The sequence below is a fragment of the Rattus norvegicus genome, chromosome 16 (assembly GCF_036323735.1).
Source record: "Rattus norvegicus strain BN/NHsdMcwi chromosome 16, GRCr8, whole genome shotgun sequence".
NCBI classification, from domain to species: Eukaryota; Metazoa; Chordata; class Mammalia; order Rodentia; family Muridae; genus Rattus; species Rattus norvegicus.
The window spans coordinates 72,992,887-73,018,474 of NC_086034.1; the positions used below are offsets into that span (position 1 = coordinate 72,992,887).

The 25,588-nt window shown below is 41.6% G+C and overlaps 1 protein-coding gene and 1 long non-coding RNA gene across 2 annotated transcripts in view; one reads left to right on the forward strand and one right to left on the reverse strand.

The window, feature by feature from the left end:
- Positions 1-15,734, forward strand: part of Bag4 (BAG cochaperone 4) — a 17,214-nt gene extending 1,480 nt beyond the window's left edge. Inside the window, exons 2-5 of the mRNA NM_001025130.1 lie at positions 5,974-6,078; positions 11,890-12,147; positions 13,482-13,733; positions 14,695-15,734. Of these exons, the coding sequence (NP_001020301.1) occupies positions 5,974-6,078; positions 11,890-12,147; positions 13,482-13,733; positions 14,695-15,180 (1,101 nt within the window). The 3' untranslated portion in view covers positions 15,181-15,734. The remainder of the gene's footprint in view (positions 1-5,973; positions 6,079-11,889; positions 12,148-13,481; positions 13,734-14,694) is intronic.
- LOC120097398 (translation initiation factor IF-2-like) overlaps positions 6,416-25,588 on the reverse strand; it is a 22,789-nt gene continuing 3,616 nt past the window's right edge. The window contains exon 2 of the long non-coding RNA XR_010058737.1: positions 6,416-12,159. This is a non-coding gene — a long non-coding RNA (translation initiation factor IF-2-like). The remainder of the gene's footprint in view (positions 12,160-25,588) is intronic.

Below are 25,588 nucleotides of genomic sequence, written 5' to 3' on the forward strand. Positions count from 1 at the left end.
GGAGCAGACCAGCCAGCCTGGTCCATATAGACATAATAAGTTCCAGTACAGCCAGGGCAACATAGTGAGACCCTGTCTCAAACAACAGCAGCAGCAACACCAGAAACATGGAAAACATGTCCACATAAAAAGATTTAATACTTTTTAGCATCATTAATGATAATGGCCAAAAAATGGAAATAACTTGTATAGTTATCAGCTGATTTCTGGATTAACAAGCATGACTTACATTTTAGAACATAACATCTAGAAGGATATGAATCAATCTCTCTCTCTCTCTCTCTCTCTCCCTCCCCCCCTCCCCCCCCTCCCTCTCCATCCTCTCATATTTGTTTCATCGTGGAATGAACCTTGAATAGATCATGCTTGGTGGATGAAGTTAGTCACAAAGATTGCACCTCATATTGTGTGATTCCTTTTACATGTAGTGCCCATAGTAAGCAATTGGTAGGCTGCTGGGGTTGCGGACTGGGAGAAAGTGTTGAAAAACTGGGCTTTGAGGTGATACAGTGTTCTGAAGTTGGTGAAGATGGTTTCAAATTCTGAGTATCCTAAAAACCACTGAATTGTACATTTTAAAAGGGTAGGCTAAATTGTTTCTCTAAAAATTGTATAAGAAGAAAACCATGTAGTATTCATAAGTTAGCTGGAAAGAAGGATCTGTATTCCCTGTGCTGATTCCCTAAGTAGGATGGGATAAGTAGGCCAACGGACCTACTTTAATCACAGGATCTAGAAATGAAGGAGTCAGCCTTTAAGTGCCCAAATTGAAGATCAGTTGATGAGGAAAAGGAATGGAGCTTTAAACTAGCTTCTATCGAGTTTGCTCTGTTAGCAAACTAAAAGTCCGTCTTGTTGGGGAAAGACTTGCAAAGGTTCAGGTTCGCATCACGCAGGGACTTGTGCGGTTTGGAGTAGAGCTGTGCATATAGGGCAGATTATAGGGCTAGAGTAGTTTGAGATAAACTGGAGATGTATAGTGGGCATCTGTTAATTTTGTTTTGTTTCAAGACTGGGTTTCTCTGTGTATCGCTGGCTGTTCTGGAACACCATCTGTAGAACAGGCTGCCCTCCAGCTCACAGAGAGCTGCCTGCCTCTGCTTCTGCCTTTGCCTGTGCCTGTTGTCATAGATGTACTTTTTTTTTTTTTTTCAGATCCACAATCTTAACTTCATTGGTTTTTACTAAATTTTACAATATTTATCTGTGAAATTTAAAAAACATACAGGGCTAAGGAGATGGCTTACCTTGCATGAATACAGACTGGGCTGTGGGTCCCTGGGACCCACATAAATGTTGTGGCTGGGATGGCGCACCTGTGATTCCATCTTTAGAAGGTTGAGAAGGATCCTCATAGCTAGCGGCCATGGGTGAGGTAGAAGAGCTATTGAAGGAGTCAGCCTCGGGCCTCTCTGCATGTGCATCCCACACAGTTATGTCCTCATACATCTAAGACTTGACTGTTAATTGTTTTTCCCAAGGCAGGGTCTCTTGTATCCTAGGCAGGGTTTGAACAAACTATGTAGCCAAGGATGATCTTTACTTTTTCAGCTTCTTGCTTCTGCCTCTCAAATGCTGAGATATAGGTTAGCCCCGTCCTTCCTGGGTTTAAACTGACATATTTAAAACAGCTGCTGGTGGTCCATGCCTTCAATCCCAGCATTTGGGAGGCAGAGGTGAATCTCTGAATTCAAGGCTAGTCTGTACTGCAGAGCAAGTTCCCAGGATGGCCAGGCCTCATAGAGAAACTCTGTTTACAAGACAAAACAAAAATTACAAAATAACCAAACAAAATTAATATATTTAAATATGACACAGGGTAAAATTGGAAATCTACCACTTTCACAATTTTTTAAAAGAGAATGTCCAGGGCTAGAGAGATGGCTCAATGGTTGCTCTTCTAGAGGACCTGGGCAATTCAGCATCCACATGGCACCTCCAACTGACTGTAACTCTAGTTCCAACACCCTCTTCTGGCCTACTCAGGTACCAGCCACACAAACGATGCAAATAAATACATGTTTTTATAATATTTTTATCCCATTGCCACCAGAACTGGATGGTAGAATCCTATTGTGAAGACACCACATACTTTGTTTGCAGGACATAGAGAAGTCAAAGTGAAACTGAGCTGAAAGCTTTCTCCCGTCTGGCTAGTTTTCATAATGCCTGGAGTTGCTGTGCAGGCTGCTTGAGGAAACAGTCTTAACTAGATATGGATGTTGGTGTTCAAGAATTGCTTCGCAAACCACACAGACATCCATCTCTTTCGGACACGGATGGTCAACCAGGGCCATGGTCCAGATTTGGGAACCAATCCATGACCCCGAGCTAAGATTCTGCAAGGTTCTTAAGCCCCAAATTCATAAATATCTGTGCCAAGTTATTCCACCAATCAGGATTTAGAGATAGGGGATTTCCTCAGGACTAAGTCTTTGTTGTATGTTTATCTTGCTTCCATTGGTTGGAGTACTCACCTGTGGCAGGGGACTTGTTTTGTCCTAACTTGTCTACCAGGGCGGGACTTGTCTAACATTCATGACGAAACTTGCCAACTAGGACGTCAGTTACCCGCATACTTGTCTCTTTCTGCCAAGTAGGATATCAGTTCCCAGGGAGGTCTTGGGAATTTAAATTTTACTCAACCACTACTCAAAATGGAAGACTTATTCCAAATAGTTTCTTATACTGCTGCAGGTGTTTCTCTTATGTTGGGGTCCATCCCAGGGGCAGCTTATAAAGGCAAGTCCAGGGGTTGAGGATTTAGCTCAGTGGTAGAGCGCTTGCCTAGCAAACGCAAGACCCTGGGTTCAATCCCCAGCTCCAAAAAAAAGAAAAAGAAAAAATAAATAAAAAAAATAAAGGCAAGTCTGTAAGTGCAAGAAGTGCTGTTGGGTGGTTGGTTAGGGTCCAAGCTTATGGGTAAATAACTATACAAAACAGTTCTACTGATTTCTATTGTGATTGGTTTCCAAGGGCACAGAACCTAACAGAATATATAATCAACTTGGCATTAGAAAGTTTCCTAGTAACAGCAGAAACATATGAGAAAGTTTCCTTATAAATGGCAGGCTAGCCAGGTAACTATTACCTAGGCCTTAACATTTTACCTAGGTTCTAACAGTGGGCTCATGTTAAATCACTTGCCTGGCAAAATATACCTACCTGTGTGATGGAGGGGCATGGCTGCTGTAGGCTCCCGAACACTCTGTGTCTGAGTCCCACTCTACAGGAGAGAATTCATGCCTGGTGCTGCCAGCCTGTTCAGAGCCCTGTGGCAGGGAAGTCACGGACCCTGATGGGGGACTGCTGCTACTGTGGTGTGCTAAATGGACAGACTGCCCACCAAAGATTGTCCTTGTAATTATGTTTATGTTCCCAGATTGGTGCTGATCTCAGGTTTGGTCAACGGTTTGTTGGTGGTGGTAGTGGTAGTGGGGGTTGTGTGTGTGTTGTAGTGTGTGTTAACTAATAATGCTCAGATTCAAAACTGGTTACTGTGCTAAAAAAAGTCACTGCTAAGTGCTCAGTCCTGAAGAGGCCGGGCATTTTATCCCCTCCAAGGATCGAAGAACGTGTGGAGGGGGGGAGTGGATAGCATGTAAGGGCCAGAGGAAGGAGACGGGATTACGAAAGACTGTCTTCTGGGTGTGACATGATGGCCATGTTGATGAAGGCACAGCTGCTGGGTCACCTGTCTAAGACCTCACACCACTGGGCTCTGCAGCATTCCTCAACTCACCTTTCTGAGGATTTACAGGCCATAAACAGAGGCTAGTAGAGAGTAGCTGACAAGGCTTCCAGAGGAGAAGCTAATAGTTGCTGGGGATGGGGTTGGAGGTGGGTGTCAATGGTGTAGCCACTGTTGTCTGTGCTCCTGTAAATGACCCTCATCTATACTCATGTGAGCAACCGTAATTAAACATACTTAAGAGATTTGAGGTGACAAAAAAGATGAGATTGTTCTGAAGAGTGAGAATGTGAGCCTACTGACTTGTAATTGTTAACAGTGCTGAGTGCCCACTTGAGTAATAGTGTAAAGTGAAAACAGGCAGAGTGCCTTGGCACAGGGCTGCAATCCCAGCTTCTGAGGTAACTTAAGGGAGGATAGAAAATCTCCATAGGGGGTTGGGGATTTAGCTCAGTGGTAGAGCGCTTGCCTAGGAAGCGCAAGGTCCTGGGTTCGGTCCCCAGCTCCAGAAAAAAAAAAAAATCTCCATAGAACTCTGTCTCAAAATAAAATAGCAAATGGCTAGGGATGTACTACACTGGTAGGACACTTGCCTAGCATCACAGACTCTGGGTTTAATCTTCAGTATGAGAAGAAAAAAATCCAAACTAAACAAACAAACAAGCTAGAGAACTGCTCTCATTTCCTCTAAACAGCTAACTACTGCATTTCAGTGTGGTTTTTGTGAAGTGAGTCTGCCTGAAGAAAGAAAAACAAGAAACTATGGTGTCAGGAAGAGTGTGAATAGTGTGGAGGATCCTGGTTTAAATTGAACCTTAAAGAATCACCTGGAGGGACTGACTCTTAGAGTCTGAAGATTTAGGCTTGGGTTCACTACATCTAGGACAGTCGGCTTTATTGCTTGTTGTCTTGATAGAGAGTGTAGCTATACAATTACTTTAGGTTTAATCCAGCATAACCAACAAACCACAAAACCCATCTACATAAAGGAAATAAAAGTGGTTTGTGATGAGCCAAAAGTGCACTTAAACTATATGTTAAAGCAAAATAGCTCACCTTTTGGAAGAATAAAAACATGGTGTGCTCAGCTAGACAGTCAGAAAGGTTTCAGAACTGATTTGGAGGATTGTTACAAGAGTTAGAGCCTGCAAAGATGCTACTGTCACAGTGAGAGTTACCTTCCGGGGTGACTGTTCTGTATGAGTTGTTACTGAAGTTAGAAGCAGAAGGCTTGTCTGTAGGAGAAAGTACTGGACTACCAAAAAGATAGATGTCCTTGTGTAGTAATCATTTTGTGTGCCAGAGTTGTTAGGAAAGTATAATTGTATAATTCTAAATAGTGATGAATAACTTACTTTGTACTAGTTAAACAGGGTAAATATTTCATATCTGAATGTCTGTGACCAGAAGTATTTCAAGTTTCAGATTTTTGAAATCATAAAACATGAGTTATTTTGAAAGCAGGACTCACATCTAAACATGAAATTCTATTTACTTACAACTTTTACATGTGGCCTTGAGGGTAACTGCACAGCATTTTAATGCCCCTTCGTTTCGTTTGTTTTGCTGTGCTGGGGATGGAACCCAGAGCCTATAATGTGCTTAGTCAAGTGCTCTACTACAGAGTCACACACAACATTTTGACTGCAGCTCGTCAGATGAGATCAAGTATGAATTTTTCCTCTTAGGATGTCACATGAAAACTCTCATATCCAGAATTAGAGCAATTTGGATTTCAAGTTTTCAAATTGGGTATACTGAGAATATACCAATGATGAGTGGTAGTGACTGAAGTGGACGAAGGCATACTACTGTCTCTGGTTTTACTAGTCCTGTTGATATGGAATTCCTTTTTTTTTTTTTTTTTTTTTTTTTTGTCACTTCAAGTGGCATGCCATATAATTCATAAGACAAGTCTTTACCAGATATTCAGTAGTTGTTTTGGGGCATGTGGCTTTGTAATTTATCTTCTTAAATAATGATTATAATGCCTCTGTGCTAGAGCTCCTCTTTTGTCTGTTCTTTTTGATTCTCCTAATCTTGCCTCATGTTAGAAGTATTTGTTTTGCTTGTTTTGCTGTCTAACTGGTATTAAGGGTGAACTGGACATGTTAATGCTCCCTGTAGTTCTAGCACTAGAAGGAAGAGGCAAGAGAGTTGCAAGTTTGAGGCCTTGGTGTAGCAAATTTCAAGCTACTTGGTATATGTAGGGAAACTCTGTTGCAAAAGAAAGTATTAACAGCGGGAAGAATCGATTTAACTTGTTTCCCTTTTTTCCTTAGGAACAGCCACCATATCCTGGTTATAACTCTAACTACTGGAATTCTGTGCGACCCAGGGCTCCGTACCCAAGCACATACCCTATGAGGCCAGAGTTACAAGGCCAGGTATGGTTGAAAATTGGCGGATTTTCTTTCTTTCCTTTCCTTTCTTTGTTATTTGTTTGGTTTTTGTTTTTTGTTTCAGTGTCCTGGTTGTCCGGGAATTGGCTCTCTAGATCATACTGGCCTTGAATTCATAGGAACTTCTCCTCTGGAGTGCTGTAATTACTTTTAAAGACAGTTTTATATAGCACGGATGGCCTTGAACCTTGACCTTTGGCTAGGATTATAGGCCTCTTACCACATCAGTTTTATTCAGTGTTGGGGATCCAATTCAGGGTTTCTTGCAAACTTCAATCAAAACAGTTACTGGCGTATATTAAGTATATGATAATGGCCTTCATGACATTTTCCTCTTTTTATTTTATTAAATTTTTCATTCAGTATATTTTGATTAGTCTTTTCCATCACCCTGCTCCTCCCAGGTGTCCCCACCTCCCTTCCTCTCTTGTTCTTTGAGAGAGAGAGAGAGAGAGAGAGAGAGAGAGAGAGAGAGAGAGAGTTTGTGCTGCCAGCTTCTCCTAAATGTGGGCACCTGTTGTGTGGTTGCTATAGCCGGTGTCAACTCCATTTGGAGTAGCTGATCTCTCCTTCCCAGCAGGTGCCAACTACAGAGAGCTTCTTGGTAAAGGATAGGAGTTTGTGTCTACTTGCCTTTTTTCTTCTTCTAGGGTGTGGGTATATTGAGACAAAGTTTTTCCCTGTAGCCCTGGCTCATTTATGTAGACCAGCCATCTGCCTGGCTCTGCCTCCCAAGTGTAGGATTAATGGTATATGCTACCACACCCAACTGTGCTGGAGTGGCTGCCTTCTGAAAGAACCTTTTGCCCAGAATAGTGCCCAGACTGAGTGTTCTTCAAACAACTACTACTACTACTACTACTACTACTACTACTACTACTAATTCTACTACTTCTTTGTCGTCATCTTCTTCTTCTTCCTCCTCCTCCTCTTCCTCCTCTTCTTCCTCTTCCTCTTCCTCCTCCTCTTCTTCCTCCTCTTCCTCTTCTTCTTCTTCCTCCTCCTCCTCTTCTTCTTAGTTTGGTTGTTTTTTAATTTTTTTTAGATTTATTTGTTTATATGAGTACATGGTTGCTATCTTCAGACACACCAGAAGAGGGCATCGGATTTCAGATGGTTGTGAGCCACCATGTGGTTGCTGGGAATTGAATTCAGGACCTCTGGAAGAGCAGCCAGCGCTCTTAACCACTGAGCCATCTCTCCAGCTCTCCTCAATTTCTGACATTATTGATATCAAGTTACATGATATGTTTATGAGAACTGTCTTTGCAGGAAGTAAGTTATGGACAGTGTGGTGACAAAATGAAGATGTTTTCTTTTCAGGGACCATCTTGTGGGGCCACAGTGGCAAGTGGAGGTAGTGCTGGCTCATAAAGGCTCCAACGTCTTTGCTAGCAGGAATATCAGAGTGGCTTGACTAGGAAAGTGATCAGCCAGAACTAACTGGAACCAAAGTGGTGGAAATGGGGCCATTTAGAAGAGTGAAGTTTTACATTGTAGATGATTGGCAGATCAGCTACATGCTGCAGCTGGCCTATTAATGCTGGCTTTGTTCTCATGACATGCAGTTGGTCAGCCAGGAAAAGTAGTGGCACCAGAACTTTCTGTCAGGATATCTGGAGTATCCGGATATCTGGGAGTCCTTCATCCCAGTATTTGGCTGGGATGAAGGACAAGAAGATAATTGTAGCTATTAACAAAGACCCAGAGGTTCCGAGTTTCCAAATGCAGATATAGAATCCTCACAGATTCATTTAATGGTTCCTGAGATACTGAAGGAAAAAAATAGATGAAGGTCAGAATCGTTCCTTAAGAAAACTGTCAGGACTGTGGTGGCTTATTCCTTTATACCCAGCATTTGCGAGGCAGAGGCAGTTGGTTCTCTCTGTGTTCAAGGCCAACCTGACCTACAGAGCAAGTTCCCAGACAGCCAGGGCTACACAGAGAAACACTGTCTCAAAGAACCAAAAAATACATGAAAGAAGGAAGGAAAGAATCTATCAATATTCTGCTGAAATCATAGAATTTATAGTTTTGGGGAAAATTCTAACAGAAGCCACAGTGTCCTTTGATGAACCAATATTCCCTTTTAATTATTTGTAGTTCAAATAGTTATTTTGTGAAATTTTCTAATTCTGTAATATGTAATAAAGCTTTTTAAAAATTAATTAATGTAAGTGTATTAGATAATTGGAAGCTGGGCATGATGGCACATCTTTAATCCCAGCATTTGGGAGGCAGAGGCAGGCAGACCTCTTGAGTTTGAGGTCAGTGTGGTTTACAGAGTGAATTCCAGGACAGTCAGGGCCACACAGAAAAACCCTGTTTAGTAAAACCAAAAAAAGAAAAAGAAAAGAAAAAAGAGGCAGAGCTAAGGAGAATCACAAGTTCAGCACTAGCAGAAGCTTCACAGAGAACTTAAGAAGCCCCCTTTCATATAGACAGACATATAAAACTGAAAAACAAGGAAAGAATGAAAATAACTTTGCTTGTGCCGTCCTAATGTGACTGTGTCTGTGAAATGCGGCTTAAGCCTTTCCTCCATTGTCTGTTTACACCTGAAGCCATTATACACCTTTTAATGATTAAATTCAGCTTTGGTATTCTGTTTGTGTATGAGTGTGTGCTGTGGTGGCCAAAGTGTGCCATGGTGCACTTGTGGAAGTCAGAAGAGAGCTTTTTAGAAGTTCTTTTCCCTGGATCAAGGGATAAGCCTCACGTCATGCCATTAGGCTTGCAAAACAAGCACTTTTACCCATTAAGCTATCTCCACTGCCCCATTGCACACTTCTGTGTTTGCCTGTCACATGCAGTTTACAGACTCAATGACAAGAACTTCTTTGTTCTCACCCCCGTAGCTCTTGGCCTTTTGAATTAGGGTCTGTGATCAACCATCCAGCTTCTTCTTCATTTCCTTTTATAATAAGGAAAATTTCAAACAAAGGTAGAAACAAATGTTCCTCTCAGCTTCAACAAGTCTCAGTACTTGACCATATTATATTTATCTTGGGAGTGTTTTGAAACAAATACCAAATAGTGTAGTTTTGTTGCTTGTAAATAAATGTGTGTTTATTTAAAAACAACAAAACAAAAAATCCTTCCATTTTGTGGTAGTTTAAATGAGACTGTCCCCAGTAGACTCTGACATTTGAACCATTGGTTCCCAGTTGGTGGTACTTTTGGGACATTTAAGAAAGTATGTTTGTTAAAGTATGTCTTGTTTAAGGAAGTATGTCATGGGTGGGAGTGGAGGGTTGGGGGTAGGCTGATAGGCTTTAATAAAGACTTGAGCCACTCCCAGCTTGTTTTTTTAATTTGTGCTTGTAGTTTACAGCGTGAGCTCTCAGGGTTGGTGAGATGGCTCAGTAGTTAAGAGGACTGGCTGCTCTTCCAGAGAACCTGGGTTCAGTTCCCAGCACCCACATGGTAGCTTACAACTGTCTGTAACTCCAGTTCAGGGGACCCAACATCTTCACACAGACACACATGCAGGCAAAGCATCAATGCATGTGTAATAAAAATAAGTAAATTAAATTTTTTTCTAAAAATAAAAATAGAATAGTCCTAAAGCATTTAGATTCTATAATATTTTGTGTAACTTATTTTTAAAGTGTTATTTTTATATTTGTATGTATATATGTATGCGTGTGTTTGTTTGTGTTTTACCTGCGCGCATATATATATATATATATGTATACACACACACACACACACACACACACGTATGCAGTGCCTGTAGAGACTAGAAGGGCATCAGAATTCCAGAAGTAGAATTACTAATGGTTGTAACCTGGGTCCTCTGGAAGAGCAACCAAGTGCCCTTAACTGTTGAGACATCTCTCTGTCCCTGTACTATTTTGTCTAATTACAAATATTATACTTGACAGCTTTGTGCCTGTGACTTTTTAAGACTTATTTATTTTAATTATATGAGCATATTGTATCTATCTCCAGACACAACTAAAAGAGGGCATCAGATCCTGTTACAGGTGGTTGTGAGCCACCATGTGGTTGCTGGGAGTCGAACTCAGGACCCCTGGAAGAGCAGTTGGTGCTCTTAACCCCTGAGCCATCTCTCTAACCTGTGACTTTTTTTATAGTGGAGTGATTTCCTTGGGAAGCTGGAGTACAGACCAAAAAGTCACATGATACTGTATCAAATCTTGGCCTTTATATTCTATTAAAGAGTTCTTCTTTCAGACTGAAAACCTCAAGGGCTTATGAGGAATACATTACTTGGCTCTTTAATCTTTTATTGTTTCTGACCACACACACACTTCTTCAGGTATATTTTGTTTCTCTGGTTTTAATTTGTTTCTAAACCAGGTTCTACTAATGTAGGCCAAGGTCTTCTACCTTGTAGTCCTCCTGCCTCATCTTCCTTAGTACTGGGGATTACAAGTGTGTACACACAATTAGGGCTCCTCCCTTCCCTCGAATAATGTCACACTATGTAGACGACTAGCTACAAACTTGAAATTCTTCCTGGTACATCCTGCTGGGAGTAACATTTACAAGAAAACATGATTCTGTGTGTCTCCTATTTTAAAAAAACTAAAGTGAAACTAGGGAGATAGTTTAGTGGACAAAATGCCTTCCATGCAAACGTGATGATCTCAGTTTGGATTCCCAGAACCGCATAAAGACCGAATGCAGTAGCCCATGTGTCTGTATTCTCTAGCCTGCCTGGGATTTAAAACAGTAAATAAGAGGCCCTGTGTCAAACAAATTTAAAGGCAAGTTGAAAGACAAGGTCTCACTATCTAGGTTGTCCTCTGACCTCCACAAGCATGCTGTGACACATGCATCCTCCATATCATGCACATTCTCTCTCTCTCTCTCTCTCTCTCTCTCTCTCTCTCTCTCTCACACACACACACACACACACACACACACACACACACAGAGGTGGGGGGGCAAACAAATAATACAAAACATAAGGTAATAGTTGAAGTTAAGGCTTAGCTTTAATCTTATTTGGAGCACTAAGCAGGATCTGGATATGAGCAATGTAATAGTCTGTGTAGGTGATTTAAGACCACAGGAAAACAGATTGGCATTGTATCTTGGAGGTGGCACACCTGTCTGACACACACAAGGCCCTGGGTTTAGTTCCCAGCACTGTTTAAAACAATAACCAAACTATAATAACCACAGTAGTAAACAGTATAGTGAAGAATTTCCCTGTTATCTGTTGTTGTCATCAGGAAAGCAGGGTGATTGCTTAGTTCAATATGACTGGGGTCATTTCTCGAACTCATCGTGATACTTATAGTAATGTAGTCACCATCTTTTGAACAAATTGTGTATCTGCTAAATCTTTTTTTGTTGTTGTTTTGTTATCTCAGTTTTTCCTAATAATCCTGCAAGGAAAGTTTTGGCCTTCATTTTCCTATTAGAGAAACTGAAGCTAAGAGTAACTAAATATAAACTATTAGAGAATGTTTCTGATTTTTTTCTTTCTATTATATGATTTTTTCCCCCTCTACCTTGTTCCCCAGGATTCCTAGAGTTGCCTTCTGTGAGCAAACGTTCTCCTCTTAGACATGTAGTTGTGAGTTAAATGTAAGAAAATGTTATCTGTCATCACAATATAGGCTTCCATCGATGTCCCATAACTTCAGTTTATAATCTGAGTTCAGTGCCTGGCGTGTGATATAGAGACTAGAGAAGAGAAAGAGCACCTCAGAGACTGCTTACTGACACCTTTACTTCCTAAAGTTTTCAAGGTTGAACATTAAGGGCATTTTAGCCCTTCAGCCCATTATCTTTTCCTCTCTGATTACCTTTTTTCAGAGTCTGAATTCTTACGCAAATGGAGCATATGGCCCACCTTACCCTCCTGGCCCTGCAACAGCAAGTGCTGCCTCTTACTCTGGGGCTTACTACGTACCTGGCTATGCTCAAGGCACTTACTCCACGGACATTCCTAGCACCTACCGTTCACCTGGTAACAGCCCGACTCCAGTGTCGCGTTGGATGTATCCCCAGCAGGACTGTCCGACAGAAGCGCCTCCTCTGCGGGGTCAGGTGCCGGGGTATCCTGCTTCACAGGTAAGCAGCCTCCTGGGAAGGAAAGAAAGCGCCTCTATTTCCTGAATTTCAAATAGTGGAAAGTTACCCATTTATACTAGTGCTGTTTAGGAAGACAAGTGGAGCCATGTACACTGTGTACACCTTCAACCCCAGTTTTCAGGAGGCAGAGGCAGGTGAAGCCCTTGTAGTCATGACCATTCAAGACTATGTAGTGTGACCTTGTCTCAAAAACAACAAAACAGAAAATACTGTAGTCATTCAGAGATTATTTGACAAATGGAGAAATGGAGTTTCTTTTATATTGATGCCTAAATGGATTTGGCTGAAGTGACCTTAAAAATGCCATAATTCTAACTCTTTTAAATCCTAACATTTTATTATTGTGTGCATGGTAGGAGTTGTGAGGGATGACATACATGTACCACAGGACAATTTTGTGGAGTGTGTTTTCTCTTCACTTTCTGTGGGTTCCATGGATCAAACTCAGGTCTCCAGACTTGCATAGCAAGTGCCTTTACCCACTGAGCCATCTCTCTGGCCCATAATTTATATTTTTTTCTGTTTGTTTTTTTCTTTTTCTTCTTTGAGACCAGGTCTTCGTATGTAGCCCTGGGCACCTGGACCTCCATGTACAGACCTAGTTGGCCTCAAACTCACAGCAAATTGCCTACCACTCACTCCTGAGTGCTGGGACTAGGGACATAATGCCACTACACCTGCTCCTCTTTTGTTCTCTCTTATTCTTATTATTTTTAATTCTATGCATACTCTCATGGCTGTGTTCATGTACATGAATGCGGGTACTCACAAGGCCGCAAGAGTGAGCATTCATGGAACTGGAGTGACAGGTTTGGGAACCACCTGCTATGGTATCTAGGACTTGAACTTGAGTCCTCTAGAAGAGCAGTATGTGCTCTTAACCACTGCCACATTTCTCCAGCCCCCATAAAGTTTGTAATAGATCTTTTGTTGCTGCTTGAAGCTTTCCCTGACTGAACCTTTCCTAACACTGTTGGATGTGTTACCGTGCTGTGAGTGTGCCGAGCGTATTTGTTGTTTGGAGAACACTCTGCTGTCTGCATGTTTACAGTGTGTGCATTCATTCATCTGTATGTTTTTGGAAAATACATGCTTCATCCAGTGAATTTGAAGACTAACTCATGAGTCTTTCACCAACTCTGTTCTTTGTGTTTTGGGAGCCAGGTTTTCTCAGGTGTGGAGAATTTTTGGTAACTGATTAATGAGTTACTAGCAGGTCAGGACCTCTCTGTGCTATTTTTATTACTTTTAAGCTTTGTTTTTTTAAGCAGTGATCAATGAGCATACCAGCACATTTGTTTTTCCCAATCTAGAACCCTGCAATGACCTTGCCCCATTATCCTTACGGAGATGGCAACCGCACTGTGCCACAGTCTGGAGCAACTGGACGACCACAAGATGATGCATGGGCTTCTAGTGCTTACGGGATGGGAGCCCGTTATCCCTGGCCTTCAGCTGCACCCTCAGCCCCCTCTGGGAACCTGTACATGACGGAAAGTGCTTCACCATGGCCCGGTAACAGTTCTCCTCAGCCACCTCCTTCACCTCCACCCCAACAGCCTAAGGTAGGAGGCCTTCCAAATGCAGTTCTTTTGATCTCTAGGCAATTAAGAGGATATAAGATGACACTTCTTTGGATTAGTCTATTAAATGCAAAAATGTTGGTCGTTGCTACCCTATGGCATTATGTTAGCTTAGATTGTTATACTTTTATAAATAGTATTATTTGGGGATTTTTTTATTTTTTAGGTTTTTATCTTTTTGTAATTTTTTCATTATTTTTATGTGTATGAATATATTGGCTGCCTCTGTTTATGCTATGTAATTTTTCATTATTTTTATGTGTATGGTATACTGGCTGCCTCTGTCTATGGGCCACATGTGTACTCGGTGCCCTTGGAGGCCAGAACCCCTGGAACTTGAGTTACAGACAATGATGACCTACCTTGTAGCTACTGACAATCAAATCTGGGGTCCTGGGGAGAGCGGCCAATGCTCTTACCTGCTGGCCATCTCTCCAGCACCGTATCTTTTTTTAAAAAAAAGACAGGAAAATGCTTCTTTTCTACTGTGATACTATCTGAATATTAAGTAGAATCAAGGGATTATTTTACAGCCTCATGATTTGCAGCAGGAGGGAAAACAATGTGAAATAGCACACATTGGCTTGTGTGCTGGCTTTACCTAAGCCACAGACACACTTTCTGCTTTTGCCTATGCTCTGCAAGCTTTTACTATTTGAGGGAAACTAATGATGAATTGTGAGTAGTAAGATGGGCTGGGGGTGTTCCCAAGAATGACTTGTACTGGGTAGATTCCAACTGTCACATTTATGAATTCTGTGCCTGTTGCTTGAAAGGACTCTCCTGTCATCTTCTGACAGTGCTGACCTCTGATGGTTACTTAGGAGCCAGTTTTGTGGGAATCTTTTCAAGTACTGTCCTGGTTGGTAAAAGATGTGTACTAACATCTGATGTTGATAGCTTCCATGAAAACAGCTTTCTTTTTTCTGTCTTCCATTCCAAGGACTCCTCATATTCCTATAGCCAATCGGGTCAAGGCATGAACCGGCACAGCTTTCCTTGCAGCGTCCGTCAGTATGAATCTCCGGGAGCAGTGAACAATGATGAATCAGACCTTTTGGATTCTCAAGTCCAATATAGTGCTGAGCCGCAGTTGTATGGGAATACCAGCAGTGAGCATCCAAGCAACCAAGTTCCCAGTAATAATCTCCCTGAAGAGTGTTTCTCTTCAGATGAAGGCACTCCTCCAAGTATTAAAAAAATCATACATGTGCTGGAGAAGGTCCAGTATCTTGAGCAAGAAGTAGAGGAGTTTGTGGGGAAAAAGACAGACAAAGCCTACTGGCTTCTGGAAGAAATGCTGACAAAGGAACTGTTAGAACTGGATTCTGTTGAAACTGGGGGCCAGGACTCTGTGCGTCAGGCCAGGAAAGAAGCTGTTTGTAAGATCCAGGCCATACTGGAAAAGTTAGAAAAAAAGGGATTATGAAATAATTCGGAATGCAGCGGAAGCCTGTTAATGATTTGGCCAAAGAACTCTTTAATTTGGTTAGTTCCCATCTTTTGAAATGCCTGTTGTGACAAGAAGCAACACATTCCAACTTTCTTCTGAGCTAAAACTTGAAAGGAAAAAGAACTGGAAAAGCCAGCAGAGGAATGGAATTGCAGCAGTGACAAGATTCTTTTCAGTTTTCAGATGACTGCACATAATAGGAAACTGGAATTATCAGTATTGCCAAGTAGACCTACTTCTTACGAAACCCACTGATGTCTGGAGGCTGCTGCTTATCAGGTCGCAGGAGGGAGATAGACTTATGTAACAGGTTGTCAAAAACCGGATCTGAGACAAGCAGGCTGTTTTGTAAGCATCTGGACTGTCACATTTTTGTGCATTGTGACTGCATATACTTCATGTGTATATTATAGCCTAGACTCTTGGACCTCTGTTCTGTTTTCTTACCAGCAGGTCACAGATGTAATACTATTCTACTTCTTCGTACATTTTGTAGTAATATGTTTAATATAATCAAATATTGGCAGCCAGATAGGTGAGCAGTTCTGAATGAATTCATATCCTTTTACCACTTGAATATATTGCAGTGTGTAGTGGGCTCCTAAAGTCATTTGTCCCCCTTCCTGTGTAGCATGTTACGTTACGTTCTTCCCACTTCTGCTTTTCATGATGGGGAAGGTGACTCTGAAAATTACATTAACATAAGAATGACAATGTTTGCCACATTCTTTGCTTTGTTGTATTTGGATAAAGATCTCTGAAATTGCTTTTTTAAGAAAAATATCTTTTGGCTATTACTGCTTCTATAAAGAGCCTTATGATAAAAAAGTGGAAACTTAAATGCCACAGTTAGTATAAATAGTGACTGCAAAAAAGTAACAAATATGATTATTTAATAACACTGGTCTCCATTCGGTAGGTCTGTGGGACAGATCTGAGCTCAGTGTGTAGCTGATAGAAGGAAAAGGAGGAGATTCATGCTCAGGGAATGAGTCAGCCTTAGCTGAAGTGGAAAATTAATACTTTTAATTTAAATTTGGTCTTTATTTTGTAGGATAAATTGCATAGAATTGCCTGTTTCATAAGAAAGATGTTTATCATTAATAATAGTCAATTTAGAGCTGAGTTTAAGAAAAGGGGCCTTTTTTGGTTATCTGTGTATGTTATACAGAGACAGGTAAATAATTTACCCTTTAAGCCTAAAGTGAGATCTAGCATACAGTATCCACTTTCGCAACAAAGGCAGTTTCTTAGTAAAATATCAAGGTGATGCTTTCTTCTAGACTAGCCGGCCTTTATGTTAGTGATACTAAGCATACAGCCATCCTTCTACTCACAAGAAGCAAACCGATGCCAACATACGATGAGAAGAAATGTAGTAAGAATATTGTCTAGGGGCTGGAGGTGTGGCTCCGTTAGTAGAGTGTTTGCCTACCGTACATGAAGTCCTAGGCTAATCCCCAGTGTTGTATAAACAAGTGTACATACCTGGCTCAGCACTTGGGAGGTGAACACAAGAAGGCGGCAAGTTTAAGGTCATCCTTGGCTACATAATAAATTCAAGGCTAGCCTGAGCCAAGTAAGATCCTGTCTCCAAAAACAAACAGAATAAGTGATTCAAGAAGTGATCATTTTATACCAGGAGTCTGTAGTTTTTAAAAGACTTTATTTGGCTGGGTTTGGTGGTGTACATTTTAAATTCAGGCAGAGGAGGCCGGTAGATCTCCTGAGTTCAAGGCCAGCCTGGTCTACAGTTCCTGATCAGCCAAGGCTACAGAATAAGACAGTATCAAATCCACCTCATCTCATCTAAGCTTTCTATCTCTACCAATCTATCTACCTATCTTACCAACCATCTATCTAATCAATCATCTGTCTATGGGGTGTGTGTTTTGTATTTATGAATTTCATTTCTGAGACAGAATTTCATGCCAGGTTGGCCTTAAACTTTTGCATGCAGCCTAAGACACCCTAGAAGTTCTGGTCCTCCCGCCTCACTTTGTGTTACAAATGTGGTGCTAGGCAAGCACTGTACTGAGGTATAGCTGTAGCCCTGATTCTCTTATATAGGATATATACATAAAAGAATATATAAATGTTTTTAAAAGGTTTTTTAAGCTGGATTAGTCGCACACACCTGTCACTCCAGCATTCAGAGGCAGAGGCAGAGGCAGGTAGATAGATCTCTGAATTTGAGACCATCTTGGTCTTCATAGTGCTAGACTAGCCAGGAGTGAGATCTAACTACCCCTCAAACAGTTCTCTATAAAAGTTTGACAGCTATACTTAAAAGTTTAAGAGGAGAAACCTTAAAGCTGTGTTGCCACTGAGACAGTGATAGATTCAGAAGAAAACATGTCTGCTTAACTTACGCTGCCCAAGATGCCAATTAATTCATTTGTGTATAGGTACAGGTTATGCACAAATGTACATATATGTGTATATACCTTAAGTTATTTTTTGAACTACTAACATGATTTTAAGCTTACAGAGGAGTTGTAAAAATAGCATTCCTGCGTATCCTTCGTTCACCTTCCCTTTGTTTGACATCATCTCTGATGAAAACATTTGTCAAAATTAAGAGTTAATAGTGCTATAATAGTAGCCGAAGTGGCCAGCTAGCAGTAGATGCTTTATCTTTTCAGTAGCATCCTTTTAACCGTTCAGAGCCTATTTTGCATTTGGTTGTCTGTCTCAGTAGCCTCTCGCTCTGTGCCATTATACCATGAGGATAGCGGGTGTTGTCATGTGTTTCTGGAGTGGTTCACATCGAGCACTCTTCTAAAGTGGTGTCTGCTAGGATCCTCTGCTGTAAGCTTTTCCCCTGCTTCCCTTTGTAATTACTAAGTATTTGCTAGAGACACTTTGAGACTATGCAAACATCCTGTTTCTGCTTAGTTTGCCTTTGACTATCTCCTGGCCGATCTTGCTTGTGGCATTTACTACTGTGGTGTTTAAATGGTGATTTTCTATTCTCATTTCTTCTATATTTAATAATTGAAATTCTTGAAGGGACTGTGGTTTATGGATTTATATTTTTAATTATAACAAGATATTCAGGATAGGTATAAACTCAGAACTTAAAGATATAAATTATGTTAATTGATTCCAGTGGCCAGTATCAAAGAAAAAAAAAGCAACATTTGTGACCTGTCTTTGAAAATGTAATCAATTTAAGGAGGAAACTAGTATTTATGATTTGTAAATTTTGTTAGACTTTTGACTTGAACTTGATTTGAAACTGAAACAATTTTCTTTTGAAATTCACATCTAGACTTTTTTAAGGTGTCTAAATTTATATTACTTTGGGGGTCATTTTTGTCAAAATCTTGAATAAAGTTACCTACACCTGGCATGATAAACCGCTGTTTTCTCTCTAGCACCTGTGTTCAGGTAAAATACCAAGGATAACACTAAACAGACCAGCCCTACCTAATGACGCTTCTGGAGCCTGGTGGGTTCTTCTCCACCTACTGCTGTGTGCTGCTTTTACAGGCTTTTAAAAAAAGAGGTTTGTAAAACCAAAAATAATCAACAATAAAAGAAATAAATAGTGCTTTAGTTAGTTGGTATAAACAGTAACCTTTAACAAGTTTTGTTTTTTGGTTTTTTTTCCCCCCATTGGAAGGTATAGACTAAATTGTCTTGTAAGAAAAGTCTTGAGAGGGTAAATAGTTTCTTTTCTTTCCTTTTTTTTTTTCTGGAGCTGAGGACCGAATCCAGGGCCTTGCGCTTGCTAGACAAGCGCTCTACCACTGAGCTAAATCCCCAACCCCTTGATTTTCTTTTTTAATCATTTTTTAAAGTTGTAAGTTTAGGGCAGGTGAAGTCTCTCAGTGGGTAAAGGTACTTAACCTCAGATCTGAAGACCTGAGTTGAATCCCCAGGACCCATAGAGGGAAAGGAGAGACCTGAATGGTTTTCCGTGTGCATGTCCCCGCCACCACCACCACCACACTCAAAAATAAGTATATAAAAATATTTATGTTCTGAGTTTAATGAGTCAAATTATGAAAAACAGCAATCTACTGGTCCACCCCCCCGTTTTCTTCCCCTCCGAAGGCAACCTCTTAAAAGGTTTGTTAGATTCATAGCTGGGCAGTGCTTGTACCTTTAATCCCAGCACTGGGGAGGCAAAGGCAGGCAGATCTCTGAGTTCAAGGTTAGCCGGGTCTATAAAATGTTTTAGGCACAGAGAAACCCTTGTTTTGAAAAACAAAATTTTGTTAGGGTTACTATTTTAGGTGTTTTGAGTGTTTTGCTGTGTGAATGAGTGTTCAATGTATATGCCTGCTGCCCTTGAAGACCTGAAGAGGGCATTGGATCCTCTGGAACTGGAGTCACAGTTAAGAGTGACTGCCATGTGAGTGCTGGGAATTGAACCCCAGGACCCCTGCAAGAGCAGTCAGTGCTCTTAACTGTTAGCTTACTCTCCAGCCATCACTTTCCAATGTAAAATATACTTGGGAAATGTATCCCTGACTAAATAACACAATTGTATTTTTTCTCTTGATCTTAGAGCTCTGTTGTTTTGTGAGACAGTCACATGTGCAGATTGGCTCTGAGCTAGCTCTGTAGCCCAGGCAGGGTAGCTTTGGAATGTGCTCTTCTTACCTCATCCTGCAGGAATTGGGGATTACTGTACCGTCCCACGCTTCCTACAGGATGATAGGTGTTTCTTTTTCTGCCACTTCCACCATCTGGCTCAGTCTGTCCCTCCACACTTCTGAATACATTTCTTTGTCATTACTAACCAGGGCTCAGTCCTGTAGTGAGTGGGATTTCTTGAACGACTTGTTTTCCCAGGAATGAATCTTTTGTCTTACTTGAATGCCTGTGTCCTTAATGATCTATTTGGACTCTGAGTATTTTCTCAAGATCTGCACATTGTTTCATTTTGTTTCAGATTCCTGGGGAAGTTTGCTGGAGCCTTTCTTTCCACAAGGGAATAGATGGAGAATTCCCTTTGCCTCGTGTCTTCCTCTATTGCATGTTGTGATGGTTTGAATATGCTTGGCCCAGGGAGTGGCACTATTAAGAGGTGTGACCTTGTTGGAGTAGGTGTGTCACTGTGGGTATGGGCTTAAGACCCTCCTCCTAGATGCTGCCATGCTCCCACCTTGATGATGATAAACTGAACCTCTGAACCTGTAAGCCAGCCCCAATTAAATGTTGTCCTTTGTAAGAGTTGCCTTGGTCATGGTGTCTATTCACAGCAGTAAAACCCTAACAAAGACACATGTGTGGTTTTGGTGGTGGTAGTAGTTTTTTGTTTTGTGTCCATTTTTTTTTTTTTTGTTTTTCTTTTCTTAACCTATTTCAAGAGATGTATTTTTAGTAGCTTCATATAAAGTGTTTGATTTTTAGATCTTGTGTAACTTTTTTTTTAAATCAGTAATGTTAATTTTATTCCTTCCAGTTGACTGTCAGCAGTGAAACAGGAAAGTCAGCTACAAAATAGGAGAGCTGCTTTCAAATGGGCTGGGGTTCTCAGCACTGCTGCTAAGACTCCAGGGGCCTTTTAGTGCCTTCAACATTCCCACACAGGGCAAGGCCACTCACTGTCTGGTCTTTTCGCAGTTTTTTGAGAGTCTCACCTATTTTCCTTGCCACTGGCTCCGTAAGCCTGGTATTATAAAGGCACCTCCATCACGAACGTCCTTGGAAGAGCAGATTTTGTGTAACTTAAAGTGTCCGTTTTACCACACATTGGACAATTAGTTTATTAGGTGGGTATAAATACTAAGAGATGGTTATTTTAAGAATTGGAGATTGGGGGCTGGAAAGATGGCTCAGTGGTTAAGAGCATTAACTGTTCTTCCAGAGGTCCTGAGTTCAATTCCCAGCAACCACATGGTGGCTCACAACCATCTGTAATGGGATCCAAAGCCTTCTGGTGTGTCTGAAGACAGCTACAGTATATTCATGTACGTAAAATAAAAAGGTTTTAAAAAATTGTAGGTTGTTTTGTTGTTTCAGTTTCCAGAGTTTATTTCTAGAATTGTTTCTGAGAAATGTGTACGACTGTGGTCATCTATGTCAGACCCTTTAGGGAGAGAGGGCAGCTTCATATGCCGCCTAGGCTGACTTCATACTCAGTATGTGGTCAGTGATAGCCTTGAACTTGTGATTTTCCCATCTCTAGCTCTTAAGTGCTGGGGTTGCAGGTTCATGTGGCTATTCCTGGGTTTTCTGTTTGTTTGTTTATGTGGTTTTGTTTTTGAGTTTTGTTTGTACTGTATTCTTTTGAGACAGGGTTTCTCTGTGTAGAAAGGCTGGCCTTGAACTAAGAGAGATCCACCTGCTTCTGCCTACTGAATGCTAGGATTAAAGATGTGCACAACCATTGCCAGGTTAGCTTGTAAGGTTTCTAAAAATTCTGTCATGGAATTTAGCATTGTAGCTTTGGTGTGGGTCTATCTTTATTCATTTTGTGGGGACATATCCATCTTAGAAATCAAGTATTTATATGATAATTTCCTGATTTTTATTTGGCTTGTTAAGTTCCCCCTTACCTAGGCCTACCTTTAACAGAATTACTACCCTACCTTATCTCCCTTTTTTTTAATGAGACAAGGTAGGCAGCCTTGCTGTCCTGGAACTTTGCGTAGACCAGGCTGGCCTACAGCTTACAGAGATGTCTGCCTCTGCCTTCTGGGTGCTGGAATTAAAGACGTGTGCCACTGTGTCCAGCTTGCACAACTATTAATGTCTAATCTTTTTCCCTTGAGACTCTTTGTGTAGTTATAATACTGTACATATCTGAAGCTATTTCTTTTTTCTGAATTAGACTTCCTCCAAAATTACCTTTTAAAATTTACATTTTTATCAATACAGGTATTTCTTAAGGTCTGTTCTTAGATTGTTTTTGTAATTCTTCATGTTGTGGGGAAGGGAGGGGTTTTCTCCTTCCACAATGAATGTTCCAAGGATTGAACTCAGGTCCTCAGCCACCTCACTAATGCCAACATGTACACCTTTCAATATTTCCAGGATGTCTGCAGACTGTTCCCAGGGTGTTTCTGGGAGAGCCAGCACCCACTGCATCAGACCCACTGTGTGAGCTTGTTTGTATAAGATAGCAGACTCCACATGTCACAGAAGAGAAATCTGTTCTACAGAGTGCAATGGTAGTCATCTGTGATAGGCTAGTGGTCAGCTGTGCGATCAGTTACTAACCAGAGGACATGGCTCTCAAAGTGCTGTCTGGATCTGACCACTGAAAGTGCTGGGAATGAAGCACCAGTAATTGGAGCAGCAAACTTGAGCACAGGCCCCGGCCAGTGTCCGTGTTCGATGGTGCTGACGTCAGCAGGGTTTTCAATAGCAACAACGGCCCGAGCTGTCAGCAGCAGCTTTCCCAGGTCTGCAGTGCTGCATCATTTCTTGTTTCCTAAGAGACTAGAACTTTGGCTGAACCTCACAGCCAGAGTTAATACACCTTGCGTTTACTTAAGACTGCTGTTCTACTGTGTGCTCAGCCTATTTGTTTATGTGCCTTTAAGAGAATTATGTGACAACCTATTTGCCTTGGGTTTCCCGTATAGTAAGCTTTTACAACCTAAGCAAATGCATAGCTGTAAATCTGTTCCCTTCCATGCCCCTGGCCTACAGTAATGTGTGTGTGTCTGTATGTGTTAGGATCATCATTTGCTGGAGACAGCAGAGAGGCTGGAAATAGCATTGAGATATTGATTTTCTATTATCTGGGTTAGTTGAGGTCAGTTGGGAGTCAGTGACGTCATCCCTTGTAACTCTGCTTTGCTTTTTCTGTGCTGTTCAATGACAGAGGACAAAGCCCATTGTTGGACACAGGACAGGAGAAGTCAAAACCACAGATAATATTCAGGCGGAGGGAGCACAAATTGAGATTGATAAACAGGAGCAGGGAGAAGACACAGAAAGGGCAGAGAATGCAAATCTGGGCTCGCTCTTAAATGTGACACCAACACATTGGTGGCTCTGAGTTTATTATCAGTGTGTTCGAACTGAGCGCACAGGTCCTCTTCAAATTTATAATGTGGTCATTTCTCCTTTTTTAGATGTACTGTTTCTTCTGGAAGTCAAAGTTGGGGCCACTTTAAGTGGGTTCCAGTGGAAAGGAATTTGAGGATGTCCTCCTCCTCTTGCAGGATATCAAGGGCTCCAGACATCGTGCAGAGGTTTTCATTTAAATTATAACTTAAATCAAGCCTACTGTGTACTGGGCAGTACAGAAAGTCCATTTTGGTTTTGTTCAAAGACAAGTCTTGCTAGGATACTTAACCCTCCTGCCTCAGGCTCCTATAGAACACCCGGGATTGCAAGTCTACACCATCGTGTCGTGCCTGGCTGGTTGTGGAGTTTCCAGTATAATTCTATTACAATGAAAACCCCAAATTACTTCTAGAAAATTCTTGGGCCTAGGGAGATGGTTCAGCTGGTAAGGTTTATATGCAAGTATACGGCCTATGTTCTAACGTCTAGTGCCTTTGTAACCTGGCAGTGTGTGCCAGGGAGGCAAAGACAGGAGGATGCCTGGGACTCAACTACCTAGCTAGTCCAGCCAAATCAGTAAGTTCCAGGTTTAGTAAGAGAGGCAGAGCCAAGTGGATCTATGAGTTCAAGACTAGCCTGGTCTACAAAGTGCTTCCAGAACACCCAAAGCTACATAGACCCTTCCACATTGTTGGCCCTAGGGATCAAACTGAAGACATCAGGCTTTACCCCCTGAGCCATCCCCACCTGCTCCCATACATTTTTTAGTTTTCTTATTTTGAGATAACTATAGACTCACATGCAGGGTTTTTTAAATTGTGCTTTTTTAAAATTATTTTTATTTTGCCTGCATGTATGCCTGTGTGATGGTGGCAGATCTTGGAATTACAGACAGTTGTAAGCACCTGTAAGGTGCTGGAATTGAACCCGGGTCCTTTGGAACCGGTACTCTTAACTGCTGAGTCATCTCTCCAGCTCCTGCTTTTATTCTTGAGATTGTAATTTAATTACAATATTTCTCTTTTCCCTCTTCCTCCAAACCCCCCCAATATGTACTTCCCTTTTCTCTTTCAAACTCATAGTAGTAGCCTCTCTTTTTCAGCAATTGTTATTGCGTGTGTGTGTGTGTGTGTGTGTGTGTGTGTGTGTGTGTGTGTGTATTTCTTCACTATAATGTATTGAGTCCATATAATGTTACTTGTATGAATGCTTTTAGGACTGACTGACTGGCACTGGACAAACAGTTGGTGTGTTCTTTGGTGAGGACTACCTCTCCCATTCCTGGCTCTCCTCATTTACCTGTAGTTCTTCATGGGCTGAGGCCTTGTGGACTTTTGTCTGAACAGTCTGGCTCCACATGCAGTTTTAATAAATGATACAGATAGCTCAGCAGTTAATTGCAAGTTGTTCCCCTGTAGGATCTGCGTTCAATTCCCAGAACCCATGTCAGGCTGGTCCCAACCCTGTAACTCCAGTTCTAGAACATCCAGTGCACCAAGGGCACCTACTCTCACATGTGCATATCACACACATATACAGGTAACTAAAAACTAAACTACATGATACAGGGGCTGGAGTGACAGCTCTGTGGTTAAGAGTGCATACTGTTCACAGCCAGAATACAGCATATACAGTGGTGAATGCCAGCAGCAAACCACTGAACTGAGAATAGGACCCCCGTTGAAGGAATCAGAGAAAGAACTGGAAGAGCTTGAAGGGGCTCGAGACCCCATATGTACAACAATGCCAAGCAACCAGAGCTTCCAGGGACTAAGCCACTACCTAAAGACATGGACTGACCCTGGACTCTGACCTCATAGGTAGCAATGAATATCCTAGTAAGAGCACCAGTGGAAGGGGAAGCCCTGGGTCCTGCTAAGACTGAACCCCCAGTGAACTAGACTGTTGGGGGGAGGGCGGCAATGGGGGGAGGGTTGGGAGGGGAACACCCATAAGGAAGGGGGAGGGGGAAGGGGATGTTTGCCCGGAAACCGGGAAAGGGAATAACACTTGAAATGTATATAAGAAATACTCAAGTTAATAAAAAAAAAAAAAAAAAAAAGAGTGCATACTGTTCCTGCAGAGGGGCCTGAGTTTGGTTCTTAGAACTCATATCAGGCAGCTCACAACTTCCTGTAACTCTAGGTCCATAGGATGCAACACTAAGGATGCTACACTTGTGTATAGCCTCCCCAGCGCCACCCCCACCCCCACACACGTTCTTATTTAAAAATTAAAGCCTTTTCAATGACATAGAGATTCCATGTAACCTTTACCTGGTTTCTCCTGGTAGCAACAGGTAACAGACACTGCTCAACTGGCTTGGAAGTCACTGTAGACCAGGCTAGCACCCTGAGTGCTAGGATTGAAGCCATGTACCACCCACTGTGGCCTTATTTTGTCCATT